Consider the following 20,693-nt stretch of genomic DNA (forward strand, 5'->3'; position numbering starts at 1 on the left):
CGAAATGCACTATGGGAGCGTGACACGACCTGCCTTTTACCGACCTTGCTCAGGGTGACCTACCGGTGGCTCCACCAATCAGCATCGAGGACCTCGAATTTTGGTGTTCTGTTTTGCGTATAAGTATTTTCCATGTACTAGTGTGTAACACTTTATGTATTTGTAATCTGATAAAATTATTGTTCTATAAACTATATTTGCGCCGGACGCATGATAATGAACATAGGTGCACGCAGAAATGTTGTGTTTACATGTAGACCACTCCCATTCTTCTCCCAAAAGATGTTCATGGCAACTCTCTTGCAACTTATTTTTTCATAGCATTATTGTAGTGAAAAAATTGGGATCTGAGGTTAGGAAACAGTCATACTACGTTGCTCTACTAGATGGTAACCGCATAAGATTCATATAAAATATTTTTAAGGATAAAACACGTCTAATAACCTGAATTATGTGCTTGAAACATTGTCTTAATCACGTTTTAATCAAAAACATTGTTTTAATTAGGTTCTGCTCCAAAGCAGAGACCTCCCTCTGCGATGTATCTTGGTCTCCAAATTTCAATTATCTACAGTTTTTCCCACTTACCTGCCAAGTATTTCGCGCTATAGATACAATAAAAAAAAGAGGTAAGTAGCACGTTTCACAAGGCTACGGACCCAGGCTTGCGACGGTTTTGAAAATATTTTGTCGCTTGAGAACCTTTCGGCAAAAGTCCAACCCTTTAGTTGAAGTCGTCAATCACTAAAGCCATCGATCTATGAAAAAATCTTTACATCCAACGTGAATGATCATGATTTTTTTTTCTGATAATGAGTGATTTAAATTTCCAATATTAAATTTTCATTAATTGAATACATGATTAGTTGAAGAAAATTAGGTTACAATTGTTTTAAATTTGCTGATAACAACCGCTTAATTTTCCTTAGCGGCTTCATGTATCTCAAAATTAAAAAGGTAGAATTTTATGCAATACTTTGGCAATACCGTCTAATCCATTCCTAATCTTAACAATGGCCATGTTTCTTGCTCATATCACTTATTTGAATCAATTTTTCGTTTGGTTATTTTATTACGGTAATGGGTGACATTCATAATTTCAAACACCATTTGGTGCATCAAGTTCATGTCTGCAGCAATTGGAAATAGAATAAGGTAAGACCGTTTTCATTAAAAAATATAGGTGAAAATTGATAATTGTTTGGCGACATGAAAATATTTCGACACCGAGAAGTTAATGAATCAAATTAAGACACTTACCGTTAAATTGGTGGATAAAAGATGACTTTTTATGTTACTGGATCAATTTCATTCGAATTTTACAGCATTATTCTCTCTTTCTTTCACGAAATACGAAGAGAATTTCAGAAATATTAAGTCAAAACCGCAGTGTTGAATTTAAATGTATATGTTTCTGTAATAGGGTAGTTTCCTTCATCAAAGAAAACGAAAGGCATTGATTGCGATTCGTTACCCACCATTAGTGTATTCATAATACACATATTATTTGTTTTTTGAAATCTCAGTTTAGACGAATGGCAAGGGTCAAATTTTATCCTCATTTGAAAAAGGCCAGATTGGCGCCCATGCGATTCCACTCCAGGTGACGTCACAGAGACCTAGTTTCTACACGAGAGGATAGGAGTTATACATCGTCTGAGGTTACCAATGCATGCATGAGGCACAGAGCTCAGGGAAACATGTCTTAATAATCACCTATTAAAACTGGCTAAGGTCGGAAAGTTTTCTTCGTTTGATAAGGTATTAATAAACCTTTTTTAAGCCAAGCGCTACCAGCCAGCAAGGTGCTCAGCTACCCGCTAGCATCCTGCGTCCTATCAGCGCTCAGAGCCTCGATCAACGTCACCTCACAAGGCGGGAGGGGGAACCAGAAATGCGTCGCACGGACATTTTCCCATCATTCCTACTTACGCGTCGCGTTTTCGCGCGCTTGAAATTTTTCACTTTTCATTTAATCGCGAAAAATAGATATCGTAATTTAAAAATCTAAAAGCGTGAAATACGTACTCCAGGAGTAATAATCTTTCGATTTAGGCAATAAAAAAATAATAGGAAACCACCCTATTGATGTCGCAGTGTCACTGAAAGATGACTGCGATCATGAATGCACCGTCGATTCCCGCTACAAAATATCCGATAAATTGGTCAAAAACGTTTCTCCTTCGAACGTATGTATACTTATCAAACATATTCAACGTATTCTAATATTTATTCTCTCTATATGCATTGAGCGATGAATGCATGGAAAATTTAGGGAGCACATGAATAGCTGGAGGAATCGACTAGCCTTTCAAATAACGAAAATAATAATATCAATTTTGTTGGGCAAGATTAGGACTATAAATTTCCATTTTTCATCTAACCCTTCGTAGTACATTAAATATTTGCAGTTTAATACATTGTAAAGTAACTCTTGAAGGTACATGCAGTCAATTATGGCAAAAGAGACATAGAAGTACGCTTTTAATAATCAACAAACGAAGTAAATAGTAGATGAAGTTACCAAAATGGTATACTACTTGACCTTATGGTTATTAATTTCTGGTCATAAATTCCTCAACTTTTAAACTCTTTATACATGCTTTGTTGTCCGAGGAGAAATAAAAAATGGCGGGAATTGAAATGCGCTGCTCAGCTAACCTCACCACTGATAGGGATTCCTATTTTTCTCTTTTTTTAAGATTGAAGCTACTATCTCTTAAATGGCTCGAAGAAATTATTTTCATTCCTTTTAGCATTCGATGATTTGCTCTTTTGTCATCTATGGACCCAAAATCCTTTCTCCCACAAACTGTATAATCCATTACTGCCTCCTTTGTCTCATGGACTACCCCATGCAATGAGTACTCCATTTGATGTCTCCATGTTTCTGGGTTTCACCGCGTGGATTTTTCTTTGTGACGACAGTTTCTCCGGTATTCCAACCGGCGTCTTCAGGTCTTCAGATCGACCTTCAGTTTTTCAAAACCGTCGCAAGCCTGGGTCCGTAGCCTTGTGAAACGTGCTACTTGCCTCTATTTTTATTGTATCTATAACGCGAAATACTTGGCAGGTAAGTGGGAAAAACTGTAGATCCACACTCTGGAGATAATTGAAATTTGGAGACCAAGATACATCGCAGAGGGAGGTCTCTGCTTTGGAGCGGAACCTAATTAAAACAATGTTTTTTATTGAAATGTGATTAAGACAATGTTTCAAGCACATAATTCAGGTTGTTAGACGTGTTTTATCCTTAAAAATAGTTTATATGAATCTTATGCGGTTACCATACCCGGAAACCCAGAAACATGGAGACATCATCTAGACAACGCCGCGGAAAACTACGCATCAAGTACTCCATTTATTTCCCCACATTATCCAGTATCAATGCATTACTCATCCCACAGAAAAGGAACTCGAGATGTGAAAGTGTGTTTGGATGTCACTATTTTCAGAAAAAACAGGACTTACGTCAGGTAGCAGATAATATATTGATGTTCAGACCACGCAATTATTTCGGTCAAAGCTCACATAACCACGTTAAAAGTGTATAGAATGCTCGTAGGAAAAAATTAGGTTAACAAAACATGACAAGAAATGTTTAGATGGTTAAGTCTCCCGATAAAATTGCATTAACCACGATCGCGCGATTTCCTCTTGATACCGATAGACTTAGACCGGTAGATTAAACTGCCAAGAGCTAATTAACTCTAGATAAAAAGTTTTATTTTACATATGTAAATATATTGTACATGCTCGTCATTTTAAATTTCTTAAGATGTAATATGACGAACTTTTGTCTACGCCAAATGATAAATTACCTGAATCGGTGTTTATGCAACAAAAATTAGGAAATAAAGGAAATACATTTTTTTAAATTCCCCTTGTCAATTCTCATTTCATTTATGAGAGTTTCTTATGATATAAACTTATTGTGTAAGTATTTGGGACGGTTGAAAAGGCTTCCCATTTCCAGACTAATATTTTTGTAACTCTTTTCGAGAAAACATTTGATTCGCACCGTGACGGGGTGGATAAAAAAATAAAACGAACACTTTTTATTATCTAATCATTCATGGAAATATTTACATAAAATTACTTACACATTTTCTCATCATAGCTTTGTAGTAAGTAATACTTTATTAAAACATCATAGCCAGAATCAACTTCTTAAAATCAAGTCACACTAGGTGATTTTCAACCCAAAATTTCAGTTTAGCTCTCGCATGGTTTTCAAAAAAAAGGTAACTAACGCATAACTAAATATACGTAATTAAGTATACAATCATGCAGAAATTTTAAAATTTTGACGAGACGCTGTAATATTATCTACATACCACTTTACGTGGAATTTAATGCAGTCCTCACTATTTTTCATGTAGCAAAATTACAAATAAATATACTAGTTTCTTGATAAGTCTTGAATGCGATTTAATTTATTCAATGTGAAATTAACAAAGCACACATTTCCCACTACGTTTGATATGTATTACATCGAATTTACGAACCGATTCTTCCATGCAGCACGTTAAAAATTAACTTTTCAATGGTAAATTTTTCTTAAATTCGAAAACATTGGCTAACTCGCGATGAGAGGTACAGTCACTTTCAAAAGTAGGTCCCCACGGCCAGCGCGAGCAACTACGTTTTTCTCGGAGGTCGAACTTCGGGTATTGGCTATGCCTTCTGTGTCTTGAACGGGCCAGTTTGACTTAGGCATTCTTCACTATTCCTAAATACTTCGCGACTTCCCCGACTCCCAGTGCCACAACACAAGGCGAAGCATATGTTCTCAGTCATGGGATTCCCACCCTGATAGTATTCTGAGATGGATATTCCGAGTAGTCTGGCTTGCACTAAAAAATAACGAGACGTATCTGCGTCGCAACGCACATATGAGGAAGAAACGAAAATTGGAATTTACGTCTGAAAGAGTATTCAAAAAGTTTCCTACAAAATAACCTTCTAGATTATACCTTTAACACATTATTACCAACACCATCAATATTTATTGCTCTATGTTTAAGTATTTCAAACACTTTGTTTGGCTCATTCATTATTCCTAACCATTTTCTTAGGATACATATGTTTACCATGGTTTATACTACATTTTCCTACGTGTCTCATCACGCGAGAAATCAAAAATATTAATGTGCGCTAAATTGTAATGTTTAATTCTGTATCATATTTATTCCAGTCGTTACTAACATATCCCATATGAACAAATATTTAAATAATGCTTTATACATTCGAGGTATCAGGAAGTAATTAACCGACATATTTATGTTCATCGAAAGTTCGAATGTCTTAATAGTTACCATAAATATATTTTCTATAATGAAAATACCAACGGAAGCATTAATTACATGACTTGTGTGCCTATTTCTTACCATTTAAAGGCATATTAGTACTATATGTTTTATCTTTGCCCCTTCATGGAGAGGTTAACCTAAGTCTTCCCCCTTTTTCGCTTCTTTTTTTCCTGCTAAAACCAGTCGTAATTGGCGCCTGCTGATATCATGCAGGGCAATATCCTACACATTATTATGTATAAGTGGTTTTACATCATAAATAGAACTTACACTCATGTAATGAATACCTTGAGTCAGCCTTACGTGCGAACAAATACTGATCATATTCCTACTGACACTAAACTACGCACGCATAATATTCATCCGATAAAAATATACCGTGTTGGGTACCTAATTACTGTTTCTGCATTATTAATACAAATTAAACTTATGAGCTGCCAAATATACTGCTTGGGATGTAGCGTTTGACGGTGTGGAAACTTAGGCGACGACAAAAGAGGGACAAGAAAGAATGAAGGCATCCGAGATGTGAGTATAAAAAAGAAAGGAAAAGGTGAGAAGGATGGAGAGGAAAAAAAGAAGTGCTATCCATGGTCGAGAGATTTTTGGTAAGGGGGGAGGGGAAGGATGAAAGTAAGGATATGGTTAGAATGAAAGGGCCTAATGCGAATGGGCGTCACTTTTAATTAAAGGGGTAAGTTGGGAGGGACGCAGGCACGGTGATTCGTAAAATCTTCAATTCAGAAGGGCAGGTAAATGATGTTTTTCTATGACCACCATAACTGGTTGACTCACCATCATAACTCCACGCACATGTTGCTTGTACTGTTTTTCTTAAAAAAATGAACAATATTAATGTAAGAGTATTTCCCATAAAAAAAAGGACAACACTTCCTACGACGCATTATGGTCTAACAGCCTGCCATTTCACTTGATGCCAATAAACATCTCGCTGCTTCTTTTAGTGAAAATTTGTTTATCTTAAAAGTAATTCAATAAAATTTAAAGACAATCCAATTGCTTATTCGAAAAAATAATGCAAAATTATCTTCTCCCATAAAAAATTGCCGTACCGGTAGTTTTGACCGGTAAAAATTTAAAAACTTTTTCTGATTTTCTATTCACAGTATGGGAATAAGTTGCGTTATTCAAAATGTAGGCACTACTGTAGTCAGAATAACCTACTACTTGGGGAGTGACAGCTATTTAACTTGTAAACATTGAAAAAATGTCTGAAAATCTTTAACCGCCGGCATGGATGAACGCGATGACGGATGGTAACCGTGACGCAAATGACAATACTTACATAGGCGTATATATTTACGTATTTTTCACCAGGCGATGTGAAGAAAAAATATTGGAGTAACATGCTCGAAATGCTCCGAAAATTTATTTGCACAATATGTTTTGCATAAGTTTACCAAACTACACAGATGTCTCCTCTCTTCCTCGTGCGATAGGTTACTTGCCGGAAAAACCCATATATTCTTCTCCGCTTTCTTCGGTGGTGGAATTGTTTGGCTGTGTGGGGGGGGGGGGGTGGTTCACGCGGCCTTCCTACCTCTGAAATCGTGCGTGGGGCTCTTGACGACGGTTAAAGTAGTCAAGTTGCACCATTTGTACTACCTGATCAAGTCGAATCGATCCCCAGTGGACAAGGAACGTGTAAGCAATACGCGATGGTCGACTTCGGAGAATAACGGAGACGGCTGCGCCAGGTATGGGGACCGACTTTTGAAAGCGACTGTACATTTATGAATGTAGAAACGAAAATTGAAATTTTTCGTACTGGACCAGTATCCGAGAATGGTATAATTTTTTTTACATACACTTAAATTAGCTCAAGTTTGAACGCCCAGATAATTGAAATTGTTTTTCATAGTAAGAAATAGATTAATGGGGTTAAGGGTATGTCACAGATGAATATTTCTCCAAGTTAGAGAGATGAATACTCGTAGCCCACGTAGGAAGAAGTCGATGAGGGTGGAGGATATGAAATATCTCTTTGGCTTCATGAGCTTCATGTGCGCTTCCTCACTCTTTTACGAGCATACGGTAAAGCAGTGTGATTGTTGACGAAATTTGCGTCATTTTGGCCTTATGATTAGAAGGCAGATACGTTATAGTGGCAAATGAGACATCGAAGGGCCTTATGATTAGAAGGCTGGCTCTCTAAATCGCTTCGTTCATGATTTCCTCAATTAAAGGTAAAAATCACAGATGAACATAGTTCAATTGCCATTTTATCTATACCAGGTAAAGTCTTCCCAAAGAAAGTTGAAGGTCATTTCCTTACGATGAATTGTGTCCAAGTGGACTTCATAGAGGTGGTCCAATTCCATCCCATAGAGGGATGATTTCTGCTGCCACTTTGTTCGCATTTGAATCGGTTTAAAAATGTCCGCGGTGATGAGTGAAATCAAATTTTTTTCAGTATTTCGTAGTATAATGTTTGTAATTGCGAGGAATAGCATTGAATAGATATGCATTTGATAGATCATATAATCATGTAAATTAATATCGGATAACAACTCTAATTATACCTCATTTTGCAGTGAAACTCACATCACTTTGTCCGTCAGCGATGCAATAGGCGACTTTTGTAAACCCATTTTATGTGCGTCTGATGACCACACACTTAGAGGCCCATTTGAGGATCCTCTTTTCGTTTTGTAATATTCGTCATTGTGTCATCCAAGAACAATTATCAAAAGCAAATTCAAAACAACAGCGATGAGTTAACATTACAAGGCACCACAGAATGTAATGGAATGGAAACAGGAAATCATTGCTCACACTGTTTAACTAAAAATTTAATTTAGAGTCAATCAAATATATAACCGCGGACTTACCGCAACTAACCTTTGCAGTCACCTGGAAGTAAAATAAAACTCCATGGAGAAAAAAATACTTACCTTGACCGGGATCCAAATCCAAGATATCCCATTTTTTCTTTACCAAGAGCGATACATATTTATCTATATCATGAGCTGAGTACTTTTTCGCATCTCCGCGAGAGAAGCAATGTGTATCGTTACAGGCTCCTAGATACGCGTTCGAGAGGTCGTTGAGGCGACAGGTTACGTTGGATCGGGGAAGAGTGAGGGGAGGGGGAGTTGTGTTGGAGGGGGAAGGAGGGGAAAGACGTGTAAATGAGAGCAACGGCCGATGCGAGGTCGAAGGGGGAGACCCACGCTCAGCCACGGTGAGGCCCGTCGATGGCGACTCCTACATCCACAGTTCCGCAAGGCAAGGGTTTTTGGGAAATTTAGCACCCCTCACAGGCACAGGTTGGTTTGGTGTCGTGAAAAAAGTGCACAGTGGACCCTTTTGGAGTTACAAAAGGAATCCAGACCTTATCTTCTTATAAATAAGGAACCTAAGTGTTATCCCATCTATCTTCTTCCTAAACTCCCTTATGCGTATCCATTATAATGTGCTTCAGGCTTATCCTTGTCAGTAGTATTGACTTGCATAGCTAAACGATATAAAAATACTAAAAAGAATTTAAAATGTTAAAAATACTATATAAACTTAAATGATACTAAATACTTATACTATACTTAACGTAAACCAACACTAAGTAACTAAACTTAAAGTAAATTTAACACTAGTACGTTAAAATAACAGAACCAGACGATTGCTGCTTACGAAATGACTCGTAGGACCACCAGATCAGTAATGACAAGGATGGGGTGGGTGAGGTGCAACGGATACTCGGGAGGAATACCTAACCAGTGGCGCAGCAAGGGGTGTTTGGGGGCATAACCCAAAGCTCAGAGAATTTGTTTATAAAAATATTTAATGAGACAAATTTTGTAACTTATATTAGGGAGACGGATGACTAACAAATAAAACATCACACTATTCACACAGCCGTAAAACTCACCATATTGAACCATTTATCTTAAAAATTTTCTCGAGAGGACCCCAGCCCCTCCCGTTTACAGTGGTGGGTATTCCATACCCCCAAGACCCCCCAATAGATAGTTGCGCCTAAAACATCCCCTAGCCTTAATACCTAGCTGCGCCCCTGTACCTAACCTATTGTATTACTTGATGACACTCCTGAAGGGTGAGGTGGGAACTGTAGTGGATGACCAGGAAGAATGTACCCGAGGTATTGTATTGCTTGAAGACTCACCTACAAGTTTACATTCCCTGGTAACGTAACTCCTACCCCAAACTGTCACGGGGAGTTTCAGCATCCCCAAAATATTTTCCCTTGTGGATACTTCCCGCAATGCATCAGCTGAGGAGACCTCTATCTCAAGGGCATAAATCTTCTGTAATCAATTTTCGATTTAGACACATTTAAAAATGTCTGAAAATAACGAAAAATGAACAATGCAATCGAAAATGTACCGTGTAACCGCCCAAACTGTGCAAATATTATGAACAGAAAATAAAACCTATTCGAACCGCATTCATGCCATCGTACATGCTCCCTTCCGATCCGTCAAAACCGTTTACGAAACAAAATAAATTTTTAGCAGAATTTTAGCAACATGAATTATGCATGAAAGGTGTCAAATCTGAAAGATTCTACGGAGAAATACGCAACTAATGATTTGTCGAAAACATTGCAATCCACGCGTTTTGAATGCTTATCATTGGAGTTAATCCACCGATAAAATAAGAAATGTTCACAAGAAAAACGTCACCGATAAGACCCTTCACATACCAGATTACTCACTCTCAGATTGAATATTTTCCTCTGTCCGACCTCTCATCGAATTACCCATAGTCTCTCTTTATCTAAACCAGTTTACTTCCAAAATCTACACTGTTTGCCTTGTTACGACATTACCGAACTGTTAAATGTAATTATTCGCGAAGGTAACCGAGGTTCCCTACTGATACTAATCATTACGACATGAACGTTATTATCAACATATTATCATCACTAGCTAATTCACTGACTGATTGAGTTGGAGGCCGGTCACCCTTTCATCTTAAGCAAGTCTTCACTAGGGAGGTCCTTATTTTTAAAGTTATCAGATTTCTTTTAAAGTTTTCGAATAACACCCCCGAGTTTTGTTCCATTTGGAGAGAAAGTAAATCATGAAAATTATTTTTGCCATCGGATAACGGGAAAACGTACCGCATCGCACTTAAAGTTATGACATTTTGGTATTTTTGGGTGTTTTTCGAACGTAACTGAAGATGATGTCACTCTCGGATTATTCCATCACTTTCTGGTCATCTACAACGGCTAGTTAGAAATTTTCAGAGTATCACCTCAAATATTTTTCATTTCTGCCTGTTGGTTCCCGAAATATTGCACCGAGAGTGAGCGCGCGCCACCCCAGTCAGACAATTTGGGTGGCACGGGGGTTGCATACTCTCAATATTTGTTGATCATTCTCGCTAGCCTAAAATTCTTTGGATAAACTTTAAAGTTCGTCAATATAACCTTCAATGCTATATTTAGCACTGTTTATGCCACTTTTAATTATTTATCACTCCTCATTCACGTGGGTCTCGGCACTTCAACTACTTTTCTTGCTTCCGTTCGGTACTCAGCTAGACACAACCTCCTCAATATTTTTATTTTTTATCCCAATTCTTTACAAGTTAAATAATATATTTCCCTCTCACTCTGTTTTCAGGTACCCTTCACTCTTCTTTAGAGGATCTGTCTAAATCAAGGGTAGAAACCTTTTAAGTACAACTAGATTCCGCCGCGACGCCGACGCAGTCTTCTCAAAATGATAACGTGAATTCCCAAAAATTTACTCATTCAAGAATGCATACTCATAATTTTATATTTTTTGCACCCTATATTGATTGGAGCTCAATTTCCAGTGGTAGGAGATGGATTCGCGCCCCAGCACGCTGAAAAGATTACCCATGGATGCCGCCGCCAACGAATGCAACTGTTGACGACCAGGTATCAAACTGCCTCTTTAAATCATGTATCCATTTCGTTGCCTCTTCCTGCTCATGAAGTTCAGCGCTCCTTTCGTTTCCGTCCAACTCACACCTATCAACAAGTAACTTGAATGTATAAAACCTATCCTCACCCTCCTTATGACAGCTCACTTATATCAAACTTTCCGTGCAAATACTAAATGAAAAACGATCTGGTTCATTGTCCAATGCATAATAATAAGTGTATATATATTATGTTGTTATATTTGTAACTATTCATTTTCTGAAGATGTGTATAATTTATTTTTTTTATGTTTACATGGGTATACTCTTGTATGTGTGTTACCTTTTGTGCACACCGAATGAAAAATAATTTGGTTTCTTGTCCAAAGAACAATAATAAGAAAGTGTGCATATATAAGTGTATATGTATGTATATATATTTCACACATGTGTGTGTATATAGCTTCAGAAGAGATGCATAATTTATACTTTGTATTATTTTCCCTTGTGTATAATCTTGTATGAATACCTAAGCATGTTTTCACTGTCATGTAATTGGAATTTTGTCTATGTTAACATATGTATACTCCTTTATGAATATCTACGAATGTTTCTATTGGCATGTAATGCGCAGGTATGAAATTCAAATAGTTGGTATATTGTCCATTTGCTGCACCAAAACTAAAAAATGTTAAATTGTAATCCTGTTCCATAGGACACTAGTCCTCGAACAATAAAATTCTATTCTATTCTATTCCTTCCTAAACTTCCATGTTTTAGCTCCGTACGGACAACAGACTCATGGTACCACGTGATAATTATTATGTCATGAGTATAACCATAGAGTAGGTATATTCTATAGAGTAAGTATACTTACTCTATGGTATAACTGATGATCTCTTCCTCGTAACTGCAAAAGAAAATGTATCTCCCCGTTAAGTTTCGGTACAACCCGCGATTTTCGCTAAAGAAAGAGTTTTGATTGAAGGGAATAAATCACTTTAGAAAGATGCATTTTATTTTGTTGCTACTTCTAAAATAACTCTTCATATTTCGCCACGAGCTTTTTTGATATTTTCGTTGAATTTATTCAATCCTTGTTGATTCGCTTCTTCGTATCCAACCATGGTTTTCTTGCATCTCTCAACCCAGGCTGTCAACTTCGGGTGCGACGAAATACCGGGAACTAGACACTGGAAAGAGAAGTAATCAGTTACTTGAGCCCCGTAGACGACTCTTTAAATGCATATAAACTCAGGGCAGTAAATAACTCATGTGATCACTCTTGCATATCACAGTGTCGATTATATCCGAGCCCGATTATCAATCGAGCACAACGAGAGGTAAAAGTAATAATTTAAAATTAAAATTGAAGTTCAGTGGATTTATTAGCTTCATTTCCATTTTTTTTAATTTCGCAATTTATTATTCCAATATTGTGCAAGGATTTGAGAGAGCGTATCTTCCTTTTCTTCTCTAAATGAAACCCGACCTCTTTCGAACATCGTTTCTGGCTACGATCTTGACGTTAAGTCAGGCTTTCAGGTAAACACCTTATAACAACGAATCCTTTCGCCATCATCAAAAACGTGTATTCCATTTTTTTTGTGCACACCATTTTTTCCAATCAAAAATGAAAACTTTTGAAAGCTGTGGAAAAACCACTTTGCATGCAAAGCCTGAAAACTCTCCTGAAATTTTCGGATCTTTGAATTCCGGTCGTCAACCAAATGATAAATATATACTGGACACTCTGCAGTAAGGTGCTGGATTTTGCATAAAATTTACACTCGTTTCAATTCGGAGTAAATTTTTGCAAAAAATGAGGGGTGATGGACTTACCTCGAGGGACGTAATTGTGGCCACACAGCAAAAGTCAGCTATGGTCATGGTTTTCCCGGCGACCCAGTCTTGCCCCTCGAGGAAACTTTCCATGAATCCATATGCCTCCTCAACGTCTTTCTTTGACTTTGGATCAAGATCCTTCTTGCCCAGGAACAGCAGCGGGAACTATTTTACAAAAATTAGAAGAACGAAATTCACTGCACACATTCGAGGCATACCTTGATTGCCAAAACAAAGCTAAAAATCAGTTCAAATCAAATCATGACACATATATCAATGCTTCATCAGATAAATTCTACTCTCTAAAATGTAAAAATTAAAATTTTAAAGGGTATCAAAATCCTGTTTTCAACTGCCAACAAGTTGTAAAACCTCAAACTTTCCAATCGTACACCTGATTCTAAAGTTTTACTATTCAACGGCTGCCGCACATAACACATTTAACCCGTCTTCTGACTTCCAAAATAATTTCACCATAGTTTTTACCCAGCTATGGATGATAGGGAATGTTATTGAACAAAAAAATGTTTATTTCGCTACAATAGGTGAAAGAATTTGGTACCCTAGGAAGCCGATTAACCAGCGATTGACAAAACAACAAAGAAATGGTAGAAGAACACATGCGAAGAGGATATTCTAGAAAAAGAAGAGTTTCCTTACAGCTGAAAATAGATGCATACAAGTAAGGGAATGTGGCAGCATAGATGTATAGGAACAACTCATCATATAGGTATATGAATCCGAATGGGAGTGAGGCTCGGACGTTGACAGCAGCAGAGAAGTCAAAAGTGCAAAGCATTCGAAAGGTGGTGCAACCGAAAAATGATGAAGATAAAAAAGATTGACCAATTGAATGAGGAAGTGCTAAAAAAGGAAAACAGTCGTCAAAGGAAGGTGGACAGGAAGAAAGGCAAGGGATTGTCCCGCATGAGTACAGGTTATTAAGGAAGCAAAAGAAAAGACATACGTCACAATGAAAACACTAGCAGATAGGATATCGGAAAGGAGAGCTGCGTCAATCCAGTCTAAGATTGATGACTTGTGACGATTACATATTAACCTGTGGACCTAATAAATACCATACTCTAGCTCTCCGATCAAATATATTTTATAAATAGACACTGTGAGAACTCCTTTAGAATCTCCAAATTTACATCTACATAATACCCTGCGAGCCACCTCTAGGGTCTTTGGCAGGGGGTTACCAATCTAATTTAATAATTAATAAGCTAAATTTTTGCAGGTCGGAATATTAAATTAACAACCATACATAAATTGATGGTTGAATATTAAGGACCCTGTTATCGTACCCCAATATTCCTGAGCCTGGGAAAGAGGGTTCCGGTGTCAAAATGAAGCATTTGATCCACAACGGCTCTGGCTTGAGGGTCCTTCGGGTACAAGGAATCATCTTTCCCGTATTTATTCACCAAATAAGCAATAATGGCGTGGCTACAATGAAAAAATTGAATTATTAGTTAAAATTTCCTTCCAATTAACCATCTATCATCCAACTTGCCAATTTCTTGATCTTTGTTTTGGGTCTTACCTGTCCCAAAGGATGAAACCATCGTCCACCAACGTTGGTATTGTATGCCGTGGGTTGATCTAAGAGATAAAAATTATTGCATTAATTGATTAACTAAGAAAAAAAAATAGTCAACGAATGAGGATAAACGTAGCACAATGTAACCACGAAATAGACGGGAACCTTAAATATCAGGTAAAACAAAACAATCTATTTATTTATCATACAATCAGTATTTTGTGAAAGAAAATTTTACTGGCAAAGAAGGTACTTCACGACAGGAATAATATTTTGTACCGTTATTGATGTGGATGAATAATAATGAGATTACCAGGAGAAAATTTTAAGGCTTTCCCGGTGTATTATCTATGTCAAGAAATACTGTTCGGATGTGCGACCGAGTCAAATTCTTCATGTGGGCAGACTTTTCGAATGCCATGTTGCACGATAAGAGTGCATCTTGATTGAGGCCCTGAATACTATTAAATATAGGGCCCTCAAAACGTCGGCTGAGATAAAGAATGTGACCCAAAGGACAACTCGAGCACCATTTTCAGAAGATGACCAGGAGTCTGGTATGGAAGGTTTCACGGCGCGGAATCACATACACTGAGGTTGGAGGATGAACGTACGACTTGAGGCGTTTGAAAGGAATATTATGGAGGAGAATGGAGAAGGTGAGGTGAAAAGAGGAATGGGGATCCAAAATGAGAAGAAGAGGAGACAGAGGGATTGATAAGCGGGGATAAACGGGAGATTTATCTCCTCTATTGAGATCAACAAGGTTTTCTGCTTTAGAGAGTATCATGGGTATATCATCGTTTTCTTAGTTTTATTATCTAAAACGTTGTGCTTAAAACAGAGGTAGAGGGGAAAATGTTGAGCAAGCGGGAAAGGGATTGGAAGAGAATAGAATCTATGGGTGGAATAAAGAATAATAGGCACTATTCCTGACTCAAGAAGAGAATCAAGTTTGAGGGAGATCACAGACGGAGCTTTTACCCATTCTCACGGCTAATTGTAGCCGTGAGAAAGGGTAACGAGTCGGTACCCGAAACGTCGGCGCTCTTATATAATCATACGCACGCGGTATCCCGAGAAGAGTTTATACATGTTGTTCGCCTGGAAAGTGTAAAAAAAAATCATACAGACGGAGCTGATTAGTCGAATTGGTGCGTCGCATCCCATGTAACTCCACAAAAGCTTTAGCCAGGATAAATTTTCGACGGGGTTCACTTGTGTTTCGGAGTGGGTTCATTTGGATAATATCTCTTTCTCTCTCACGCACATTTCGGAGACGGGGGTTATTGCGCTATGGCCTTGAATCCTACCTCTCGTTTACTATCTTAATTAAATAACAAAAAAAAACTTTCATTAAAATTCATACAACTGCACCTAAGTCCCTCGTTATGAATTTCAAAGTCTCGCCATCAAATTAAAAGGGCGTTTTCAGTACACTGATGTGTTTTGAATAAAGAAATTGGAGAGAAGATTATGGAAAGAAAGGTTCAATACGTCATGACAAAATGCTGAATGTAACTATAATTATCTATACTGGACCACGTTAGTTAAGGTCGACGTGTGACATTAATTTTATGATTTTTTTTCTAATTGAAGATGCATGAACACGTATTTTACAGAGATATGAACTTAAAGATGGAGAAGAAGCTAGCCCTTCTCACCGAAGTTTTAGAAAGGTATCTTCTGAAATGAAGGCTATTGCTAATAAGATGACTGAGTAACTGTTACCCTTTTCGGCCTATATTCTTCATTTTCCAGCAAATATGGGCACTTTCAATATGCGTAATTATTTATTTAATTTGACAATTAGATTGCACAGGTCTCATAATTAATCCGCTAATTATTTCATGTCCATAGAGGTGTCATCATGCACTTGTATAATTCCCATCCAAATAGCCGTGGGAATTACTGTAAGCGATGCCCTCATGTTAGAAAACCACTACTAATAAAATATAATTTATGCTCGATTACCTTAGTAAATTCCGGTGATAGGTGATCCCCCTTGAAAAGATCCACTAGTTTCAAGTTGAACTCAATCCCCAGGGCTTTTCCAGTCAGAAGAACCGCTCTAACCGGAGGGCTTACATCTACGCAATACAGGTCAAGGGGCATCTTCTTCAGCTATCAGGAAGGAAATGAATAATTAGTCATGACATAACTGGCCAACGTTAATTTATAGTGTACTGTTACCAATTCAGCAAGTACTACTCCATTGAAATGGTTTTCTTAATCAAATGCAGCGAAATGGTGACCGATAGCAAGGCGGCAGTCTCAAAACAGAGTAAATCGGAACACGTCTTGAAATTATTTATCGATCCCGGATGGAATTTTTCGGACAATCGAATATGTTCGTCATCCCTAAGGAAATTCTCTGTCGCACTCAAAAAAGGCAATTCAAGGTTTCGGGCCCGGATGCGCCGAAATGCCATTTGAAAGAGAAGACATTCCAGAATACGAGGGGGAAATGCCCCATTCCCTAGTTTATTCTTTAAACGACTAGTATGGATGTGTTGTAAATAACTTCACCTTGCCATTATAAATGAATTTAAAATGGAATCATCGTCCAAATTGCGTTGGCAACATCAAAAAAATCCATTCCCGGTATACCAAGAAACTTACCCCTTTAAAATCGGACCCCGTGTTTCCAATCATACAGAAAGAAAACTCGCCGATTTTCTTAGTCTACCCATGTTGAAAACACGTAAAATCGTGCATAATAGGTTGGGAATAATGAAATACTCCAATACTGACATTAGAATTGAGTCGAAACAAGAGGTACCAAATTTACAGAGTAAAACTGAATTTTTGTCTCTTTGTCATTAGCTGTGTAGCTTACAGTATCTAGGGCTAGAGCTAACAAGGAGACATCGCCAAAGTGATGTCCGGGATCTACATGAGGATGTTATTAACTGAAACTATATAGGTAAGGTAGAAAAAGTGTCACGACTTTCTTCCACATAGGCCCGGGTTCGAGAGATATTCGCTTGTAAAGATTTCGCGCAGCATGACGTCCCTTGAGTAATCGCTAACCTCTTAACTACAGCCGTGTTTTTCTCTCTTCTAATTTTTGAAATCTCTGTTAAATTTTATCCCCATTCGTTTTATTTAGTTACTTCGCGATTTTTTAAAAATTTAATATCAATTTATGGATTTTAAACGAAACTCCGAATTGTGCCTTACCACGGCGATTACTCAATGGATGTCATGTTGCGCGAAGTCTTTACAAGCGAGTATCTATCGAACCCGGGCCTATGTGGAAGAAAGCCGTGACACTTTTCCTACCTTACCTATATAGTTTCAGAAAATAACATCCGTATCCAGATCCTGAACATCACTTTGGCGACGTCTCCTTGCAGGAAAGAATCAGGAGTCAAGTGAACCTGAAAATATCCGTTCAATCCTTAATCGCTGATTTAGTCAGCTGCATACTCGGATGAAATAAATCAAAGTAGAGAATCAAATTACCCCACTCAAGTAATATTGGACGGATTTACAGTATCCTAAATCCTTCCGCAATTTTCTTTTTTACCTCTTGATTCACAACAACTAATAATGTCAGAGACTCACCAGTAACATACCGCCGAGTGAATTAAATTAATTAGAAAAAATTGGATAGCCTCGAGGTATTAAATATTCAATCTACGTACGATTCGGGAGCACTTAAACTCAGTACGGTAGAAAATAAATGCATATTTTTTGTGACGACCTGAGGGATATATGTCCCTCAGGTCGTCACAAAATTGGGTAAAAATTTTCGCAATCACTATTTCGTGTATGGCACTCTAAGGCCATACCCGCTATTGATTGTCATAAAGACTTCCCTCCCGTATTCCACACTGTAAACAAAGATACCAAGTCCTCGAAAATAGGATTTGAGAAAGACACTGGTAACATTCCACTGCCGGCAGCCAGTGACTTACCCTTCCGACGGAATTATTCATTAAAATATAAAAGCAAATACGATAGGAAAACATGTAGTCATTCACAAATCATCACGGCTTGTTCCCTTTTTCCACACTCAACCACCTCTTTCGTTCACGATATGGCTTATTCTCTTTCATTATATCCAAAACCCTCATTCGCTTGCGATATTTACCCACTTAAGTAATATCGAACGGAACTGCGGTATCCTAAATCCTGTTGAAATTTTCTTTTTCACCGCTCGAATCACAACCACTGATAAATATCAATTTCAGAGACTCGCCAGTAACATACCTCTGAATCAATAAAAATCTTTAGAAAATAAACTAGATAGACTTGAGTTATTAAACTTATACAATTCTACGCACTATACATAATCCGGGAGTATTGAATATTTGAACTGGTAACAAGTAGACGTTAATAATGCACTCACCGAAGTATTCCCAGGCACAAGTCGATGTCAGCGTGCTTCCTGCTGTGGTGTCCCTCCTCCGGCCGGTGGCTTGTTGATCGGGTGCTCGCAGCTGTCCAACTGGTCCCGAACGAACTCTGTGCTACTGCCCGCCGCATTCCGTTTTTCGACGCTGCCTGCCCTCCCCATTCGCCCATCCCCTCCCTTTATCAGACACCTTCACCGAGGCCACGAAGATGAGTCCAGTGTCCCGCGCCGAAAGTCACGCCAGGATTAGGGTGTCGAAAACGCCACTAATGCATGACACGACAATTTTATGTTGTGCTGAGTCAGTGAGAAGTTTCTATCAAGTCCTTCACCGGCCACTATGTTTGAATAGAAAATTGATGAGTTTCGTGGAGGTCCTTTGCTAAAATAAAATTTATAAATTTTTGATTTCCTCGTTTTCCATGCTTTTAAGTAAGAGATGAAATTGTGCAAAAGATATCACACTCAATTTCAGTCTTTAAATATGAGAGATATTGTATGAAGTTTAAATTGATTTTTTCCTTTATTATGAATGAATTTGGCCAATGGAAATGCATAAAATCATTGATTAGTTCATATTTTCGGGATTTAATTATCGCCAGGCTTTGGAATCACAGTGTACTGCTTAAACTTTAACACGCAGAGGCATTACAGAGTGAAAATGCATTTTTGCAACTATTTATCGCATATATTTCCCATGGCATGATAAAAACACCGTCTCCAATATTAAGATTTAATTATTCAATTTCCATTGCAATAATAAAAAATGGTTTACTATCTTAAAAAAACAAGTCAACCGCGCTAAAGGCATAAATATTTGACTGCACTTTCTTGTAATGACTGCGGTTTTTGGCGGCCATGATTAAGTACCTACGTCTAGCGTATTGATGCTTGCTAAGATGCATGTGCAGAATATTTATGAATAATACCATGTAACACTATATGAAATATAAGACACAAAATCTATTGGAGGAAAATAATGGCTGAATGAATAATAAATATCATTCTTTCGCTCGAGGGTTCACGAGGAATGGATTTTCTTTCAACCTATGAAGAATCGATTTCATATCCACGAAATCCTCCGTAGTAGGATAATAAAAAGTAGGCTGCAGGGAAAGATACTTTCCAAAATTGAGTTTGATCATTATTTTGATAATTTGCAATTATTATTCCATATTTTTGACCATATTTATTTGCTAAGAGGCGGTTGGTCGTATGAAATTGAATATAGTGTCGAACGATATAGTAATTTTTATTTAGTGAAATGAGGGCGAAAATGAGATCAAAGACGGGGTAAGAGTATGAGGGAGGATGAAGATGAGAATCGGATGGTGGGAAAGGGTTGAGAAAGTGGTCCATTTGGTTTTTAAAAATTAGTATTCAACCTGTGACTACGTAGATTTCCGCGGTGTTCAGGTTCCAATTTCTCCATATTTCCGGTGCAACCGCGTCGGTTTGTTGGTGATGACAACAGTTTCGCTGGCACTGCTGCCAGCGTCTTCAGGTCGAAGATGATGCCGGTCCACGATTTTCGTCCTCCTTATATAGGGGGTCAGTCCCGCCAGTTGTGGCTGCCGCTCTCCTATTGGTCCGCCTAATGAGCCTCCTCCAATGAGCATCCAGATGGTAGCCGTCGTCTCTGTTAAAATTGTCCGTCCGGGCTATCTCAATGGATTCGCGGATGAGTCTGGGAAAATATCTGCCTTCTTTCACTATTATCTTGGCGTCGTCAAACTTAATGTCATGTCCC

The 20,693-nt window shown here is 37.9% G+C and overlaps 1 protein-coding gene across 1 annotated transcript in view; it reads right to left on the reverse strand.

Moving 5' to 3' along the window:
- LOC124155893 (glutathione S-transferase 1-like) overlaps positions 1-19,107 on the reverse strand; it is a 55,563-nt gene extending 36,456 nt beyond the window's left edge. Inside the window, exons 1-5 of the mRNA XM_046530113.1 lie at positions 18,938-19,107; positions 16,555-16,704; positions 14,584-14,642; positions 14,345-14,486; positions 13,032-13,199 (exon numbers count right to left, since the gene is read on the reverse strand). Coding sequence (XP_046386069.1) covers positions 13,032-13,199; positions 14,345-14,486; positions 14,584-14,642; positions 16,555-16,695 — 510 coding nt within the window. The 5' untranslated portion in view covers positions 16,696-16,704; positions 18,938-19,107. The remainder of the gene's footprint in view (positions 1-13,031; positions 13,200-14,344; positions 14,487-14,583; positions 14,643-16,554; positions 16,705-18,937) is intronic.
- Positions 19,108-20,693: the final 1,586 nt, after the last annotated feature.

Source organism: Ischnura elegans, chromosome 1 (assembly GCF_921293095.1).
Source record: "Ischnura elegans chromosome 1, ioIscEleg1.1, whole genome shotgun sequence".
Taxonomy (NCBI): domain Eukaryota; kingdom Metazoa; phylum Arthropoda; class Insecta; order Odonata; family Coenagrionidae; genus Ischnura; species Ischnura elegans.